The 20,466-nt window shown below is 36.5% G+C and overlaps 1 protein-coding gene across 2 annotated transcripts in view; it reads left to right on the top strand.

Annotated features, from left to right (window-relative positions):
• SLC51B (solute carrier family 51 subunit beta) overlaps positions 1–20,466 on the top strand; it is a 186,040-nt gene that overhangs the window by 67,686 nt on the left and 97,888 nt on the right. For both annotated transcript variants that reach the window (XM_044078667.1, XM_044078666.1), the window contains exon 2: positions 12,870–12,967. In XM_044078667.1, the coding sequence (XP_043934602.1) occupies positions 12,928–12,967 (40 nt within the window). In that variant the 5' untranslated portion in view covers positions 12,870–12,927. The remainder of the gene's footprint in view (positions 1–12,869; positions 12,968–20,466) is intronic.

Genomic DNA, 20,466 nt, shown 5'->3' with positions numbered 1-20,466 from the left:
GTTTTGTGGCAAAAGTAGGGAAATATTCTAATCTTAATAAAAGAATATTATAGTTTGCTAGGGCCTCCAAAAGTCATTCTCCATGGCCTACTGATCAGTGACATAGCTTGCATTTGTGCTGCCCAGGGCTGTCTGTGTTTGCCAACCACCCCCCCCCTCACAAAATTATGGTTAAATGGGGCACCCCCATACACAGCCCTTCCCCTGCAGCCATTCCAATGTCCCGTTGCTTGGCTATTTTTCCCCATTTACCATAAACACTGTAATGTATGTACTGCTTTACTTCCATGATGACTATTTCAATTTCATTTAAACTTTTACTTTATAGCATAAACACTAATAGACATCTGCTAAACAAAGACATACAGTCTCACAATGAAAATAGACTTAGCATTAAAACTTCTCTGCCCTTGAAACTCACATTCATTAAAACAGCATTAAAACCCACATTCAAAAAATGCATCTGGCCAGTGGCAGATAAAGATTACCTTTGGGCTGTTTTCTAATTATAGGCCCCTTGCACATGAAACATACATGCGTTCTTTGATACACCTTCCTGATTGTATTAAACTACATTCCTTGTATAATACAGCACACTTGTTAGAGCGCACTTTAAATTTATTGTTTTGAACATTTTCCAGTAAGCAATGAAACAAAATGCATGAACCAATAATGACAAAACTGCCCAATTCAAAACATTTCCATCATAAAAGTCTACTCAAACTTCTACAATCCGCCAGTATCAGTAAATATGCACAATCTTTGCAGAAGTAAAAGCCATCTAAATAATTCCACATTAAAGAGATCTGTAACTAATGAAGAGGTTGCTTCTAGCAAACAACTTAATCTTTGTTTATCTACAAATAAACTGTCTGTTGCTCTTGAGGAATAAATTACTATTGTTACATTAAAAAAATGATACGGTAGTAATATTGCAATAGGCAATGGATGGCAAACTGATAACAGGTTCATAGTTACTAGGTATCTCTGTCAAAGAGGACATTCTCAGGACTGCAGCATCCACTGATCCCACCCCCTTTAAAAGAACAACACAGTACAGTATCAGCAATCCATCTACATAATGTGGGAGTAGAACTCACAGCCTTCTACATCAAAAGCAAGTATTCTACCTGTTGTGCTACTAACAACACAAGCCGATTTGGTATAAGCAGCACTAAACTTTTCCCTGAAGAACTATGCAGCACAAGAAATCTTGAAAAAGTCAAAATGTATTGGGGGGGACAAAAGCCCAAAACCAGGGACACATTTTAAACATTGCTTATATAATCTTAGAAAAGTTGCTGGAATAAAACATTTTATGTTCCCATGCATTTCCTGTAAGACAGGAAGACTGAAACTTAAATGACTATCATTATTTAATGAATTCAGTTCAACTACTCACTGATTTGCCAGAACACATGTTAAGAGGAACAGACCAAAAGTATGACCCAAACATTACGTAAACATTGGACAGTTGAGAAATATGGTTAACTCCTTGAATCAAAAGGGGGTTGGTGGTGATGGTGGCATGGGTAGAGAACTTAAGCTCTTGCGCCTTGTACCTAAGGTACAGGATTTGAGTATGAGTAACTCTAACTAGTAGTTATAACTAGCTGAGGCATTTACACACACACACACTGACCTGCCAGCCAATAGGTACAACAACAAATGCATTGCATATTCTAACACAGTACAAATGAAATGAAGCTGTACCTTCTAAGTATAAACAGTTGTCATTAAAATAAAGATGCCTGCCAAACAAAAGCAGCACAGTACAAATGAATGAAAGCATTGGCTTAAAATACAGATGTCTGCCAAACAAAAGTAGCACAGTAAAGTACAAATGAATGAAATCATTGGCTTATAATAAGGATGCCTGCCAAACAAAAGCAGCACAGTATTTTAAGTACAAATGAATTAAAGCATTATCTTAAAATAAAGATGCCTGCCAAACAAAAGCAATAAATTGGCTTAAAATAAAGATGCCTGCCAAATACAGTTGGCTGTTAAGTAAACCTCATTCTGACTGCAAACAGTTTAAGTGTATATGTAAGCATACGTATTCTAACTGCTTTTAACAGTATAAAGCGCTGCAGCAGTTTACCGTTAAAGTAAAGACATTCCTGCAGCTGGCCGTTACTTCTAGGGGTAACTGCTGTTAAAAAGTCAAGTCTCAGTACAAATTAAAGTGCGGTAAAAGGTTCCTGCAGCTGATATTAAAAACACAATGAAAGCTATTCTTTTGACTCACACAGTATAAAGTGTGGTAACAGTTTACCATTATTTCTAGGGAGTAACTGCTGTTAAAAAGTCAAGTCTCAGTACAAATTAAAGTGCGGTAAAAGGTTCCTGCAGCTGATGTTAAACACACAATGAAAGCTATTCTTCTGGCTTACACAGTATAAAGCATGGTAACAATTTACTGTTAAAGTAAAGACGTTCCTGCAGCTGGCCGTTACTTCTAGTGGGACAGGACAGCTGTTAAAAAAGTTGGACAGCACAATTTTCTTTACTTGGAGGAGCCCTGCTGTTACATTTTACCTGGAGGAATTAAAATGCAGCTGCTGACACTCTATGGCCAGAAACAAAGCTCAGTGAATTTCTCGAGCCTTCAGCCAATTCCGATAGGCTGGCAGGCTGTTCACAGAGCTGACATCATCACCCACACCTCTGCATGTGATGACATCAGCTAAAACCAAAAACATTACAAAAAAAGCTTGGAAATTTGGAAATTAAGGGGTGCCACTCAGGAATCATGGCACCCCATTATTTGAACCTCAAAACTGGAAAAACCAAGAAATGCAGTATGGTTGAGAGATATGGGGGAAGCAATAGAGGTACCAGTGCAGATGAAAACTTGGACAAACGACAACACAACTTAGTTTAGAATTTATCCACTTTTGATTTAACGGAAACTGATTTTAAACTTTTACCTAAAGGACTCTCATTTATTCCTATGCAACACACTGACTTTACAGAAGTAATTCTGAATTTGAAATCATTTACTAGGAACTTAATGTTAAAATTGAACTTTAAAGAGAATATTAGTAGTAATAAGTTACAAAATAATGTACCGTTCAATTATTTAAAAAAAAAAACTAGTAATTTTATTCCTAACATCCATTAGTAAGCTGCCTTTGAGAATCTGTGTTTTGATGAACTTTACAAGATGCATGAATCTGATATGACAGTAAGCAATAAATATGGGTATTATAATTTAACTAAAGATGAATATGACTCTCTACTGCATGTAGATTTCAAAACAATAAAAATATTACAATTAAATCAGCCAATAAAGGACCTATAGTTATATTAGATACTTCTTGGTATGAAAAGGAAATGAACCTGTTATTAGCTGACACTAGTTTTTATAGTAGAATTAATTAGAACTGAGTTGCTTACATGATTTCTTCTATTAAATTTAAGTTGAAGTCTTTATTTATTGGTAAAACTATTGATAATTTTTTATTCAGCTATTTTATGGTAGAGAAGCCACTTATATCAATCATATATGGTCTTCCGAAGATACATAAAAATCCAGTACATTGACCACTATGTCCTATTGTATCTGGACATTAGTGGTGTACTGAACCTATATCCATGTTTATTGAAAAGACATTTAGACATTTTTTTGGATTCCAATCAATACATTTTGAGAGACACTAGACATTTTTTTGCAAGATTTATTTTGTAATACCAATGGATATGCATTTGATATTAACAATTTTGTATCAGCTAGTTTTAATGTTAAATCACTTTTTACAGTCATCCATAATGAGGCAGGATTGGAAAGCATTAAACAATATTTAAGTAAACATTCATATGTATTTGTAGATAAGATTGACTTATATTGTGTTCTTTTGAAACTGGTCTTGGAAAATAATTTATTTTTATTCAATGATGTATATTATTGGCAGAATAATGGCATAGCTATGGGTACTTTGTGTGCCAATAGCTACGCCAATATGGTAATGGCTGCTTGGGAGTTGGAACATATTATTAATGGACCATTTAGCAAATCGATATTTTTTTATTGTAGATTTGTTGATGACATCTTTTTAAATTGGGGGTATAATATGGAAGAATTTCACACCTTTGATAATTACATCAGTTCGAGTACTTCTTATCTTAATGTTTCTTGTACATATTCTGGCAGGAACATAGATTTTTTTTGGATGTACTTATTATGGTTGATGAAACAGGTGCTATTCCCACTAAGCTTTACAAAAAATCTTGTCATTGCAATCACCTTTTCTTTCGTGATAACATGCATCCTCAACATATTTTTAAAAATGTAGTTAACAATCAGGTTTTTAGAGCCTCTAGTGTTATTGATGTTGATTTTTAGATTCAAACTGGAGAATTGGTTAAGCTATTTGCAGAGAGAGGTTATGAACAAGATGTATGATATGCTACTGAAGAGGTGACTTGCTTAAGACAGGGTATAGCTAGACCCTATTTTTCACATATTTATGTGAAGACAGGTGATACTTCTAGGAAGTTTAAGAAGCAAAATCGTTTGAAGGTACCCATGCATTACTCCAGTGACGGTGGTCGATGTACACAGGTTTCAAGGAAATACTAGCCTATTTTAGCCACTGATAATATAATTAAAGAAGTAGTGGGTGAGCAACCAGGATTTATTTTTAAAAAATATGAGATCTTTGAAGAGACAGTTGTGTTACCCTAAGAAAACTGCTAGTATTTGTAGGTTAAACTACACTAAGCCATGTGGTAAATGCAATATCTGTAAGTACATAGACAGCACAGGAATTCCTGACCAGAATAATAAAAAATACACCTTTAATATGCCACTACATGTGAATTTATGCAAACTGTTTCTCTGGTACATTGTGAAATATGTAGGAAATATTATATAGGGAAACTAATAAGGCTTTAAGGAATAGAATAAGAGAACATCTATACCATATTAAAAATGGTACTTTAAGCAATACCTTAGCTAAACATATCAAGGATACCACATTAGAGCATAATTTTAAGTTTCAGGCAATTGGGAGATTATTTGAGAACAAATGTGGAGGTGATATAAGGAATCTTACTGAGCAATTAGAAGCAAAATGGATAATTAATCTTAGGGTTGACTTTGGTCATGGATTAAATGATAAAGTGGATATTAAACCTATGCTGCAAGCCAGACCATTGTTTAGATGATTTTTATATATGCATATATATTTTATATGTATTTTATGTATTTTTATATATTTTCATGTACATATATATTTTATTTGTTTTTATATGTATGTATTTGTGTAAATCCACCAGATTAATTTGCTAGTTCTTATTTAATAGCTATTTATTCCATCACTTTAAGATCTGGTTGTTCTGATTGGTAGGCTTAAATTGGTCTAGTTATTTATAGGTGATTTGATTGTATGTTTGATTACATCTGATGAAGCAATATTACTGCAAAAGCGCTTATGACAGTTCTTTGCTGTTAAGAAAGTTGGATTATACTGAATTATTCAGCTATTTCTGCATCCACATTTTGTTTTGGAATTGTCTGTTGCCTTTTTATTTGTGAACTGGAACACTGGTGTTTTTTTAGTGGTATTTATTATACTACTAGACATTTTATAGAGTCGGTAGAGAAATGAAAGGTAAGTTAGTCTAATACAAATAGGAATTGCAATAGGAAGTGAGGGAAAAACAGGCTTATGGTATGTTTAAAGAGAAAGTCAAGGAAGAAAATTAGGTAACAGTAAGGAGGTAAGTGAAGAAGGGAGAGTAAGGAGGTATAAGGAATGAAAAGGTACTTGTTCACATTTGGGGATATAGTTTATCCTGGCTTTGAGCAAGAATAGAGCCAGATTTTAGCTAGGAAGTCTTTCAGAGGGGTTTTGAAAGATGAGAGGGAGGGTATATACCTGATGCATACAGGTAAGAAGTTAGTACAGACAATGCCTGAAAAATTTGCTAAGTTTGTAGACAGACACGAGATTTTGGTCACTGGATTGCAATGACTGACTGGGAACATAGTTGTATAGAGTGTATTAAGTGCTGGACAGGCAGATGGATGCTGAATAATTTTATAGGTGGTGAGAAGTCATGTATATGCTAGCCAATACAGCAGTTTTAACCAATTTAAGCTTTTCAGTGCTATACAGTGGTGGGCACTGAAAGGTGCATGTGCTGCAAATTTAGCAACTTTGTTATAGCAAAGAAAGGTGTAGTAGTACAGGATGAGGGAATAGAGAAGATGTAAGGATTAGGAAAGGATGAACAAAAGGGCAAAAAGATGTCAGGTAAGGTTCAGTGTGAGCAAATACAAAGTACAGCCACTTTAGCCACAACAACTCTGTTGTGAGTTACCCTCTGGGGGAGTGGAACTAATGGCTACAGAGCAGGTGTTATGATCTGGCGGTGTTGCTCACACCAAAAACAAACTGTTGGATGTAGAGAGCAATGACAGATGCAGATGCAAACAGAATGCTGCTGTATGTCCTCATGGGGATAAATTATAGAAACAAAGAATTAATGCTTTCACTTTAAAGGACATTGGTCAAGCTACATTTTGAATACTGCACGCAGTTCTGGAGCCATACATGAAAACAGACATGACGGAAGGAATCTAAAGGAAAGCCACTGGAAGGATGTAACAGGAAGGGATATGAAGAGAGGCTGGAGGAGCCAGACCTGGGATCAGAAAAGACAGGACGAAATAATAGTGGCTCATAAGATCATTCCAGGGATATTTGAAGAACTCATTCTGAGCCAGAAGGACAGAAAGGGAAAGAGGAATTAAAGGTATCAGATTGTGGGAATTAAGCCCGTGGATCTGTTAAAGTACTTTCCTTACAAAGTGATTTGTGTAATGCTGAAATAGACTACCAAGTATTTTCACACTGTGAATTGAATAGCCAAGGAATGAACTATCAAAATAGGTGGTGGAGAGGGAATCCTTACTGGAATCCAAGAGACTTGAGATTGGATGAAAAGGGGAAAGGGGGAGGTACATACATACATAATACATACATACAAATATTTCAAGCACGGGCATTAATGCCCTTCTAGCCTGCCAATATACCAGAACAGTTGTTCCCATAATAAGTGTTCAGACTGTTTTTTAAATATCTAAACTAGTGCTTGCTTTAATATAGTTTGGTAGTCTGTTCCATGCATCAGCTGCTCTCTCAGACAACTAATTAGTACACTTCTCATTCCTATTAGAATCTACATTAGTTGTGTGATGCCTTTCTACTACTTTTTGGTAACTTCAAACATTCCCAGAGCTAGTTGTCTCTAAATGGGTCTACTTCTTATCATCGAATTTATGTTTCAGCGAATTGAGATAACCAAACTTACCCAAAATCTCACTATGCCGAAATGCCAGTTTGCTGAATTACAAATCCCCAACATAAAAACAACATAAAATATAAAATTAAAAACACAAACATTCTCCAATATTTTTGCAGGGGGCAAGCTCCTCTATACCTCCCTTGTATGGGGCTGCGCCCCCTGCCATTTTATATATATATATATATATATATATATATATATATATATATATATATATATATACCAACTCCGAGATCGCACTACAGTGACAGCAAGGGTATATTTTCATATCCTTACTGTAGTGCATTTTCTAGCTGACAGCTACATGCAGTGTTACACAAGTATTCCATATATTGCACACTACTGTCACATCCGTTACAGTTCACTACTGGTATGGTGTACGAGAAGTACATAGAAAATATATAGTTACACTTCTCGCACTATCAGTAACACTGAACCTAAATCAAATAAATGGACTTTGGCAAACTGGCATTTTGGCATAGTGAGATTTCAGGTAAGTAAGTTTGCTTATCTGTGATTCGCTGAAATGTAAATTCGATGATAAGAAGTAGACCCCTCTAAATGCACTCTGTACCTCAATTAGCTATCCTCTTAAATAGCTATATGAGAAACTGTACAAGTTCAGATATTTTAGTCTTTCATATTAACTTAAATTTTCACTTCCACGGATGCTCTTGGTATATTTCTGCTGTACTGTTTCCAGTTTACTTATGCTTGTTTTCATCTGATAAGTTATTCCATACTCAAGTTTGAGGTGTAATGAAATTAACAAACAATGATGTCATTATTTCTGATTTTCTAATTTATAAATCTTTTTATACAGCCTATAATTCTACAACTATCATTAATCAATTGTTTGATATGATTAGAAAAAACTCAAAGCTGGATCTACCCATATACCCAGGTCCTTAAATGAATCTACAGTTTCAATCATTGTGTGCTGTATTAAATATTTACCTTTCAATTTAGGTTTCTTAAATCTCATATTCTTAGTTTTTGATGTATTTATCAGCATATCTCATATGTTTAGTTTTTGATGTATTTATCAGCATATTATTCCCGCTGTGGTGGTGTTGGGGTAGCGTTGTCGCCTCACAGTTAGACGTGGCCCATTCAATTCTCAGTTAGAGCATCTTCTGTGTGTCGACATGCGTGAATGGGCATTCCTTCATTGAAGGTTGTGCGTTAGGCCTGGCAAGCAACATGTGAAAATCTACTGCCAATCATTAGCGGACCGGACTTCCGCTGTGGCGACCCCTAACCGGGAAAAGCCGAAAGACACAAAAAAATCAGCATATTATTCTCCTGTGCCAAAATGATCAAGTTGATTTGCAGACATGCCGTGTCTGTAACACCTGTAATCAGTTTACCCAATTTCAGGTCATCTGCATATATATATATATATATTGTAGAACACCTCAGATGAAAAAGATGGGTCTGAAATATACAATCTAAATATGTAAGGGCTTAGGAGGGGGACCTGTGGGACACCCTGACTGTGACCAAAAATGTTGCCTGATCAATTGCTGTATGATACTTGTCATGCCCTATTTGTAAGCCATGCAGGTATCCATCTTATCAAGAGTAAATCAATACCTAGTTGTTGCAATTTATTGGTCAGTGTTTTGTGAATGACCATTAATAGCTGTTATTATATTTTTATACAACATCACGTTACAGCTGGTAATAGATCTATTTTCAACATATGCATGCCTGTCTATGGTTTCCATTCCCAAACTTTCTAGTTCTGACAATAATTTATCCAATATTACCTTCTTCATTATGTTTCCACAACATGAAAGTAGACTTAAGAGTCTGTATGATTCTGGGTTTGTCCTACTCCCCTTTCCCATAAAAGGAAGTTTAATAAATGCATGTCTCCAATCTTGAGGAATCTCTCCATATTTATATGATCTAGTAAATAATGGATATAATGATACTATAAATCTTCTTGAAGTGCTCTCAGGTCATTATTACTAATTCTGTCTCCTCCCAGTGCTTTATTTGGATCCAGTTTGCATAGATCTGTTTTGCAGTGGTGGTGCTGCGGTAGCGTTGTTGCCTCACAGTAAGACGCTGTCCGGTTCGAGTCTCAGCTAGAGCGTCTTCTGCATGGAGACATGCGTGAATGGGCGTACCTTCGTTGAAGGTTGTGCATCAGGGCTGGTAACTCGGCATGTAAAAATCAATTACCAATCATTAGCAGACCGTAGTTCCGCTGTGGCAACCCCTAACTGGGAAAGGCCGAAAGACACAACAACCTATTTTGATTCTAGAATCAAAGGTTACCTGGATATCACTGGATATCACTAGAACAACTTTTTTGAGCCAAACTGTTTTACATAAGATTTTGTAAAAATGTCTATAATTGGTTATATCTGAGAATAAATTTTAGAATCTAAACACAGCTTAGCAATTTGTATGACTTTACTTCTTCCACATCTTATGTATCTATAAAATTGCTTTTTATTATGCTCAATATCTTTATATACAATTTTTTGCAGATTTTTCTTGATCTTGATCTTGCCTCATACAATGCTTAATTTGTTTGTCCAGATTTTTATTTCAGTTTTCAAAGTTGTATTTCAACCTCTTTTCCACTTCTTATATTTTTTGACTCTCATCTTAATCAGGTATCTTGTTCTTATGGAAATATATCCCCCTGGTGTTGTGTACCTAGATCCTAATGTTAAACACTTTTATTTATTTTTGTGAACTCAAACAATTTCTCTTTCAAAACTTTCCACATTCCTTCTGCAGTTTTTCCACTGAACACATCACTCCAATTAGTTTCACATAGTGACTGTTTTGCTTTCTTATAATCTGTAATAAATCTTCTGTGCATTGTTTAGATTCTGGTTTGGCAGAATTATCTATCAACAAACTAACCTTAATAACCCCATGATGACTGCACATCAATGGTGGTAAAACTTGACCTACATAGCTCATGTGGATGGTGTCTGGGTTGAAGCTAGGGATAAACATATATTTACTGCAACTTACAATACATGTGACTCTAAGGAGGTGGTGTATATTGGGATGTGCAATAAGTGCACAGCATTTTATATAGGAAAATGGAGAGGAAATTAAAAGAAAAGGATTTATGAACATGCTAATGATGTATGTAACAAGAATTTGAGAAGTGCGTTGTATAAACACACAGCTGATTGCCGCATGGCAAAATTCCTATTTTTTGTGTTAGAAGAAATTCCTATTGATGTTAGAGGGGGCCCTTGGGAAGCAAGGATTGAGTGCCAGGTGGTCTATTGGCAACTTTTTTAGAGGCCAATAAACCACCAGGTTTAAATGAGAATGTGTCCCTTGCCCCCATTTTGAAGTTAAGAGCTGCTAGATTATAAATTAAGTTTAACCTAGTTTGTTGGTTTTGGAATTTTAGTGGTATTTTTAAAAGAATAATACATACCTACAGGTAAAGATATACATTTTAATATATATACAATTTTTTAAAATATCTTTTTAGGTGGTTTTATGGATTATAAATTCGATAGAAATTGTTAGGTAGAATTCAGATTAATTTTGTAATTGTATTTTTATTTCTGTCTGAAAAAAAAATATATATATATATATATATATATATATATATATATATATATATATATGGATTCACTATGGAATCTCAAAATACTATGCCCGAAAGCTTTAAATCCCAAAACACCATAACCGTGACATTTAAAATCGCGAACCTACACTACAAATACACCACACACATACACACAATGTCCCCCCCACAATCAAACATACACTCTTACACTACAGACAAGCATGGGGGGAAATCCCCCCTGCACCCTCCATGTGTGGGGGCTGAACCCCCCACATCCCCCTACTTATATATACTAACTCCGAGATCGCACAATCAGATACACAAAGGTAACTCACACCCACACATTTCACAGCCCCTTGCGCACACACATCACAGATAAAACACACTAACATACACTAAAGCCCCTAACCAAAACACTCATACATACTTACCTGAACTTACACCTATCCATTCACCCACCGCAACATCAGAAGCTCTGAACCGGATTTTGAATTTTGCGCTTCTGGTGTTTCACGATTTAAAGCTTTCAGCTATAGAATTTTGAAATACTGAAATTCGGGATTTCAGTATTTCGGGATTCTATAGTGAACCTATATATATATATATATATATATATATATATATATATATATATATATATATATATATATATATATATATATATATATATATATATATATATATATATATATATATATATATATATAGTATGTAATTTTAGGTTGAGTCACTAGATGGTGGTGTTGGTTAATCCAATAGTCTGATGTATTTAGGTTTGAATGACAATAGGATTTTAATATGTAACAACAATGGTAAATATTTATTATAACAATATTTAATGCAACAATGTTGTGTATTTTAAATGGAAGACTGTGTTGTTTACAGAATTTTACTAGTGAGGACATGCATCTTATATTTATTGAATTACTTTTATTTTAATTATTAAATTGATGGTATGATTGGATTGGTAAATGGTAAGGGAGGAAATGTGTATAAAAAGGGTTTGGTAGGTTAATTTATGTTGTTTGCATCTAATGAAGTTTATGACGAATGAAAACTGCTTAAACAGAACCCACAAAGACTCTTCTATTGTGTCCAAAGCAGGAGAGCGACAGTGTGGACAGCCTCTGGGCATCCCTAGTAGGATGTTACCAGCTGGAGTCCACTTGGAGAAGACTCTGGGACAATCACAAGATAGGGTGGAGAGATTATTGTACTCAGCTTGACTGAAATCATGTGGATCTTGTAGGATTTATTTATGTCTTTTTTTGTTTTTTACTGAGGTTAGACATGCTGAAAACACTGTTGGAGGATACAAGAAGTCTAGACTTTCCTGCTTTATTTGTCACCATAATGACCCTCACAATGACAAATAGTTTGCAAAATGTTTGGATAAGTAGATTTAACTGTAGATACAGAGCTGTTCTTAAGTCACATGCTGTACATAAAACATAAAATGATTTCCACAAATGGACACATGGTTTCAAAATAAAAAAGAAAGAAAGAAAGAAAGAAAGAAAGAAAGAAAGAAATTCCTTAGCAGTATAGTTACATAGCGACAGAAATGTTGGCAACTCGGTTAAGTGCTTCACATCTGGCCGGTCTTAAATATTTCACTTTGGAATAGTGCTTTTGTACAGAATTTATACCACTGAATCAGAAGGATAATTGTAAACACTCCTCAGAACCTTTAAATACCTTACTCATGCAATTTGCTGTAATGGCACATGTAGCTGTTGTCTTTAATCTCGCAGCTCATTCTCCATACACATCTTCCTTCTTGCTAGCTCCTTAGTATAACATTACAGCACTGCATCTTTATTGGCTTGCTTTGCATATTGAGCTTGTTGATTTTCTTTTGTATTACTGTAAAGCCCATTATAACAGCATTCTGCATTCATCACTACTGATCAGTATTGTTCTTTTGTATTGTATTATATATAACAATATTAATGATACATAGTTTATACAGTTCTGTTTCTATTTTCAGACTTCACCATCATTTAAACTTTCCCGAAAAATACTGTGCATCTGACTCTCATTTAAAAATGAAGTTGATCTGGATAACATTATTTATGGTACTGCAAGGTAATGTCACCATTTTCACAGAAAATAGAGCTTGTGATGTGATATTTTATATTAAGTAGATAAAGTTTCACTGCATGCAGTTTTTCTTTGTCTGTGATTCACTTGAACAGTAAGAAAAAGGTAATTTCTCATACATAAGGATTATGTCTGCAGTGGGAGATGCAGTGCAGAGAACTGTTACTCATTGTACTTTATAATTCTTTGTAGGCACCATTACTGTACTGATCATAGTACCTAAACATTACTGTTTTTTAACTCATAAACTCATTTTTACAAATCCTAGAGATATTGTGCAATGACATCCATATACAAGTTGTGATATAGGTCATTCATGTAAATATACAACAGATAAGGAGCCTCACATTCACTGATTTGTCTGTGCATTAATATTAGAGCATTAAGTTAAAGGTCATGCTTCTGTTGCCCCCAGTGGTTAGAGTAACCATGATTGTGGTTTATCCCTTCTGATGGCAGTCAAAAGAAATATCCATTCTCAAGTGATTTATACAACTATGGTAATGCGGCCAATGTAAAAACTGCATCATTTGATGTTTTTGCTATGTTGAATGGTAGAATAAATGTCATGTGACAGGAAATAGTGCAGTACAGAGACAGTAGTTCTCTTGTTATCTGGTAATGGTAGCCAGTGTAAAATGCTGAGCAAATATATTAATGAGAGGTTGAATTCAAACGATAAATTGGAAGACAATAATCATTGCATTGTTTTATTTCCTGGTGGTAGTAAGCTGCGGTGGTGCAGCGGTAGCGTTGTCGCCTCACAGCAAGAGGTTCTCCCATTCAATTCTCGGCTGGAGCACCTTCTGTGTGAAGTCTGCATGTCCCCCCATGGTCTAGTGGCGTTCGAAAGACATGGGTAAATGAGCATGCCTTCGTTGAAGGCTGGGCGTCAAGCTGGCACTTTGGTACCGTAACAATCTACTTCCAATCATTAGCGGGCTGGAGTTCCACTGTGGCGACCCCTAAACGAGAAAAGCCGAAAGAAGAACTAACCTAGCACATCCAGAATGAAAACAAGGTGTTCTTTCTCTTCCTACAAACACATACATACCTGCAGAACTAAACACAAACAGAATTTTACAGCTGGTCATAAGGTTGCAAACCATACTTCTCAACTGTCCAGATTTTTGTAGAATGTCCAGCTTTTTGCCTCTTATTTTTGGTGTGTTCCTTATAAAATTTGTGGTTTCTAAAAAAAAATTTAAATTCAGATATGACATCTGAAATGTCTCTTGAATAAGCAGGTATAAAAGTTAAGCCCTTATTTAGAAGTGCAAGTTCATTTTCACTGAGTTTATATTTTGATAAGTTAAAAACAGTACCATTTACTTTGTCATTTGATTGCATGTTTGTGGGCTCTGTTGTTACTGCCTGTTTCTGCTGTGACCTTGATTTTTGCTTCTGTTTCTTTTTTCAATTGGTATTTTGTATGGCTCCTTCATTAATGTTGGAAAATATAATGGGTCGAGTGTAGATACTATGTTAGAATCATCAAAATCATGGACAACTGAAACATGCTGTTTAATGAAACTTTTACATTGAAACCAATTTTAAAAGATTTAGGAAATAAAATTAGATGACTGCCACTTTAAATGTTAGATCTTTTGTGTCACATGGTTTTAATATAGTTTTTTTTGGTTATTTGCCTGAAGAATCCTTGTAAGGCAAAAGATTTTACTTGCACAGTTTATTCAATAAAATATATACAATTACTGGTCTCTTTGGTCATCATGGTGCCAGAATAATTTTATGTTTTTTTTTTTTTTTTTTTTTTTTAATTATTAAACCCTCCAGCAAAACAAAAATCACTTATGACTACCTAAAGGTAATGCTGCTCAACACTAAGAGTTTAAATAAAAAGCTGCACTCCCTGGAAGGACTCCTCACCCTGGAGAATGCATATGCATGTGCAGTCATAGAAACATGGTTTCGAACAATGGAAAGCATGCCAGCTATCAAAGGCTTCAGTGCCTTTCATACATTTTAATACCCCTTAGCTCAGGATAAATCAAAGGGACGAGGTGTCTCAATGTTCATAAAGGACAAGAACACTGCTAGATGGGTCCAACAATGTGACTCTCTTGAACTGCTCCATGCCCAACTAACCATAGGTGCAACCCCCTATCATATCCTTGCTAGTTACAGATCCCCTAACATGAGTCTAGAAAACCACACCTCCTACGTTCACCTTCTGGAATCTCTAAACGTTCAGCCTAACACCATATTTAATGGGTGACTTCAACTACCCCTCCATAAACTGGGAGACTTATATGACCCATAATTCACTTCCTCAGAGATTTTTGGACTTCGTCAATACAAACACCCTGGAGCAACTAGTTAGCTCCCCAACTAGAGATACAAATATCCTTGACCAAATACTCACAAACATTGGGGGGACGCCACTCCCTACTGTGCATTAACTCCTCCCTGGTAAGATCTGACCACAAAACGATCTCCTTTAGTATTAAAACTAACCTAGAAACCCAATCAAACTTGAAACCTATTAAGAATCTTGCTAAGGCCAATTGCCACAAACTAGGTGACAGCTTATTAAACTTCCACTCTGAACTTGGATGACAAAGAGGCCTACTCTGAACTGTACACAAAAGCACTGTACAACCACACACATAGATGCATAGCAGAGGCAGTACGTGTCTGAGTCAAACCTATGATTACTAGCAAAAATAAACCACCCTGGTGGACCCCTGACTATACAACAAAAGGAAAAGAAAAGCCTTTCTCCAAAGCCAAGAAGGAACAGACAAAACAGTGCAAAAAGACACTCACCATTCTAAACAAACAAATCAGAGAGCTGGTTAAATCTGCCAAAGCAAACTATTAGGTAAAAATAGCCACCAAGGTAAAAAATAACCATAAAGCTTTTCATTTAATTATGTTCTTCGGGGGAAACACTCAGCAATATGCCAAGTTAATCATGAACATGCAATACTTTCACTCAAACTGAAACTATAGCAAACCTTCTGGATGACACGTTCAGTTCAGACTTGTCTCTCATCACCTCCTACAACATCCAAATAAATACTTGCAACCATCCCCCTATCAGTCATTATGAGGGAACAGGTCCTTACTGCACTTGCTAAAGCCAAAAACACAGCCTCTATGGGTCCTGACAACAGTAGCTTAAAGCAGAATCTATCAGGGCCACTAGAAACCTTCTTTAACCACAGCCACTTGATGGGCTTTTGTCAGAGAAATGGAGGACTGCAACAGTCATCCCTCTGCAAAAGGGGGGGTGGGTGGGTATCAACTGACCCAGGGAACTACAGACCCATAAGCTTTACCAGTCTTATCTGCAAGGTAATGAAAAGAATCGTCATGGATCTGATCAGTAACAACATAGGAACTCTCCAAAAACTGAACCAGACCCAATTTGGCTTTGTCAAAGGGAGGTCTTGCCTGCTCAGTCTGGTGGACTTCTTTGAGAAAGTCATCAGGGCCATGGGTGATGGTAAAATGGTACACACCGCTTATCCAGACTTGGCCAAAGCTTTCAATGCAAGCCCTCACTCAGAGATCATATATAAACTTACTGAGCTAGGCATATACATCTATATCATCAGATGGGTAGCCAGTTGGCTTACTGACAGGACACATGCTGTCCAGATAGGTAAATCCACTTCCAATAAGAAACCTGTTTCTAGTAGTGCCCCACAGGGCTCAGTGTTGGGACTCCTCCTGTTTGGTATATTCTCCTCTGAAGTGAAGACCAATGTTGGGAGCCTCTGGCTCACCAAATTCACTGATGACTGCAAGCTAGGAACAATCATTGAATCCCCAAATGATGCTGACTGCCTACAAACAGGTTTAAAAATGACAAATGACTGGTGCCAAAACTATGGTCTGAGACTAAATGCTAAAAAATGTTTAATTTTACCCTTTGGTAAATCAGATATCCCAGCAAATTATAGTACTGGTGCCATACCCCTAGAGGTAGACCTATTGGTGAGGGAGTTAGGAATACAGATATCTAGTAACCTACACTTTAACCATCAGGTAACTACAGTAGTGAGGAAATCCTTCTGTGTGGCTCAACTGATAAGTAAAGGCACAGCATTAAGATCAAAGTAAGTCATAGTGCCATTCTATTCAGCCTTCATCAGGCCCATAAATGAGTACAATGCTCCCTTCTGCATGTACCTAATCAGGCACTTACACCAAATGGAGTGGCCCCAGTGGTTTCTGACTAAAAAACTAAGAGGTATAAGACACATGTCTTATGCAGACCGACTAAAGGCCCTATACCTTGACTCCATCTCATATGTTTCTTGAGATGGGACTTATACCTGACCTAGAACGCATTCTCTGATCCAGCCCTGATGAAAATGTTACATATTCACAAGAAAAATTATACAAAGATTATGCATTCTGTAGAATTAAACCTTATCTGTGACTCTAACAGAACTTGCTGGAGAGACAGATTTCTATCTCAAAGGCTACCTCATCTATGGAATACATTTTTCATCTTCGTAAAACAAAGCACATCCCTCACTCTCTTCAAAAAGAATTTTGGATAAATGGCTGGGGAAACCATAAATTCACTCTTGGGGTACTGCCCATGTCCTTTACAGACAGAGACAGTCTGTAAAATGACTCAGGGCTCCAACACTCAAAGACTCACTACCCTGATAATACCCCATCTCATATCTGGGCAATTAAGATATAATATTGTCATATCCTGGGTATTATTGTTCAGGGATGTAAAGGCTCTTGTGCCATTAACCTAGTAATGACATATGAACCTATAAAATACTGTGCTGTCAGTGCAATACAACTCTGTGACAAGGAATGCAGTGTGTTTTTAGTACTGATCTCATACTTAAATGGCACTGAATGCAGAATTCATGGATTAGTATTTTTATCAGAAAGCACCATAGAATGGTAAAGTTAACTATGAGCTGTTAATGTCCTTCATCCTGAAGTCCAGGTATTGTAGCCAGCCATTTTTTGTTTACTGTGTGATACATAATTAGACATTGCTTCTGTGCTGTGTTTGAGAAAGATCTGTGTGCATTAATGCCTTATGCTGGCCAAATAAATAGATAAAATATGTATCACAAGGTACTACTGTCTAATGGTATCCTATATATATATATATATATATATATATATATATATATATATATACACACACACACACACACACACACACACACACACACACACACACACACACTTGAGCATCTATTTTGATCATTAGCACATTGGCACAAATTGTCGATCCCATGGGAGCAGGTACAGATAAGCAAAATCAACTGTTCAAAAAGAGCTGGCTCTTTATTTTACTGATAGTGGTACATTACAGATAGTGGTACAGTCATATGCCCTTATCCTACTGTAGTGTGATCTTTGAGTTGGAATATTGAATTTGCAAGGTGTGTGGGGTATAGCTTGCTCCCTGCAAAAAAAACAATGCTTTGTAGTTGCCTGTTGATGTTTGTTTTTCAGTCATTTTTGCATCAATGTTAGCAAAGTCAACATCTGTGTGTTTAATTTTTTTAATTTTATATATATGTATATGCATAAATATATATATATATATATATATATATATATATATATATATATATATATATATATGGGTCTACCTGACAAGGTCGACAAGCCACAACATCAACAACCAGTTTATCGACACCACATAACCGACAGTTCACAAGGTCGACAAGCCACAACATCGACAACCAGTTTACCGACACCACATAACCGACAGTTCACAAACACGAAATCACTGACACCACATAACCGTAGTTCACAAAGCACGAAACCTCACATGCACAACACACCATAATATCGACAATCAACAAACAAAACAAATCCCTGTCCAAAAGCACACACACAACACAAGCACACCAAAATCCTTACAAACCCACACTAAACCTCACATACACAACTATCTACAACCTTAACCCAAACCCTAACCCTAAGGTCCATCACTATCGCACACTTACCTAACCCGCGCCCTAACCCTAACTCACTTAACCCACCCCTAACCCAAAGACTATCACTACCGCACACTTACCTAACCCGCGCCCTAACCCTAACTCACTTAACCCGCCCCTAACCCAAAGACTATCACTACTGCACACTTACCTAACCTGCGCCCTAACCCTAACTCACTTAACCCACCCCTATCCCTACAGACCGTCAATATTGCACACTTACCTTACTCGCACCCTAACGTCCGTCACTACCGCATACTTACACAGCCTTTTCCCATGTCGGTGTTCTCAGCGTCGGTGTTTTCATCCGTCGGTCTTCTCAGTTGTCGATCTTATGGCATCGGTGTTCTCGGTGTCGGCGTTCTGAGCTGTCGACGTTGTCAGGTGGACCCATATATATATATATATGTATATATATATATATATATATATGTATATAGTTTGAAAAGCCATCGGGGTGAAAGCTGTCTTGGGTGAGTTCTATTTGATCTACAAAGGTAAGTGGTGGTTCTGGGAGTTTGTGTTTGAGTGTTTTTGTTTTATGGTTAGGGTAATGATTAGGTAAGGGGGATTGATTCATTGTGTGTGTGTGTGTGTGTGTGTGTGTGTGTGTGTGTGTGTGTGTGTGTATGTGTGTGTGTGTGTGTGTGTGTGTGTGTGTGTGTGTGTGTGTGTGTGTGTGTATGTTTGTGTCTTTGTGTCTGTGTGTAAAGGGTTTTAGATAAGGGGATAGGCTTAGTGTGTGTGTGCAAGTATGACTGTTAGGCTGTAGGTGTAGTGCTTGTTTGTGTTTGTTTGTATGTGTCTGAAGTGTCTTGTGTAGTGGTAATGTTATGGAAATGTTTTTTTTAATGTAATGTGTATGTTACGGGCAGAACCATGGGAGGGGTTAGCACAAATTACTAAAGTGGAGTGAGGGGCAACAACTTGAAAGTTCTAATTGTTGAATGGAAACAAAGGTCATACAACTGATTGAAAATCAGCTAATGGAAAGTACTGGCCTTCTTCTGTGTGAGATCACAATACAGTGGGGATCGGGGAAGTTGCACTTTTCCCACAGTAGTGTAATCTTGGAGTTGAGATATATACTTAGCAGGAGGTGTTGGGTGCAAACCATGTTGTTCTTTTTTTTATTTTATTTTTGATAAGCAGCTGATTGACCAGTTAAGTTCTATAGTTGCCTTTCGATATCGTGAATTTTCGATATATGGAGATACATCCATAGATATATGTAGACATAATCTAGTTGGCACCTTCCATTGAGAATAAAGCCTTTGACAAGCAACACATTGAATGTCAAAGTGTGCATCAAACAGCCTAAAAGTAAACATAAAAAAAATATTTTTGCAGGGGCCTCACCCCTCTCACCTCCCCTACAGTTCCCTTGACTTTATAAACTCTGAGATCACAACACTGGGGAAAAGGACAAATTCTCTACCACAACAGTGGGGAAAAGGACAAATTTTCTTACCTTGTTGTCTGTTGTTCATACCCAAAACACACATAGTGGTGGAGGTTAGCAGC

Source organism: Protopterus annectens, chromosome 7.part1 (assembly GCF_019279795.1).
Source record: "Protopterus annectens isolate FY-2018-M chromosome 7.part1, PAN1.0, whole genome shotgun sequence".
Lineage (NCBI taxonomy): Eukaryota > Metazoa > Chordata > Ceratodontiformes > Protopteridae > Protopterus > Protopterus annectens.
The sequence above is the reverse complement of the archived record's forward strand: the minus strand, read 5'-3'. Positions and strand labels throughout refer to the sequence as shown.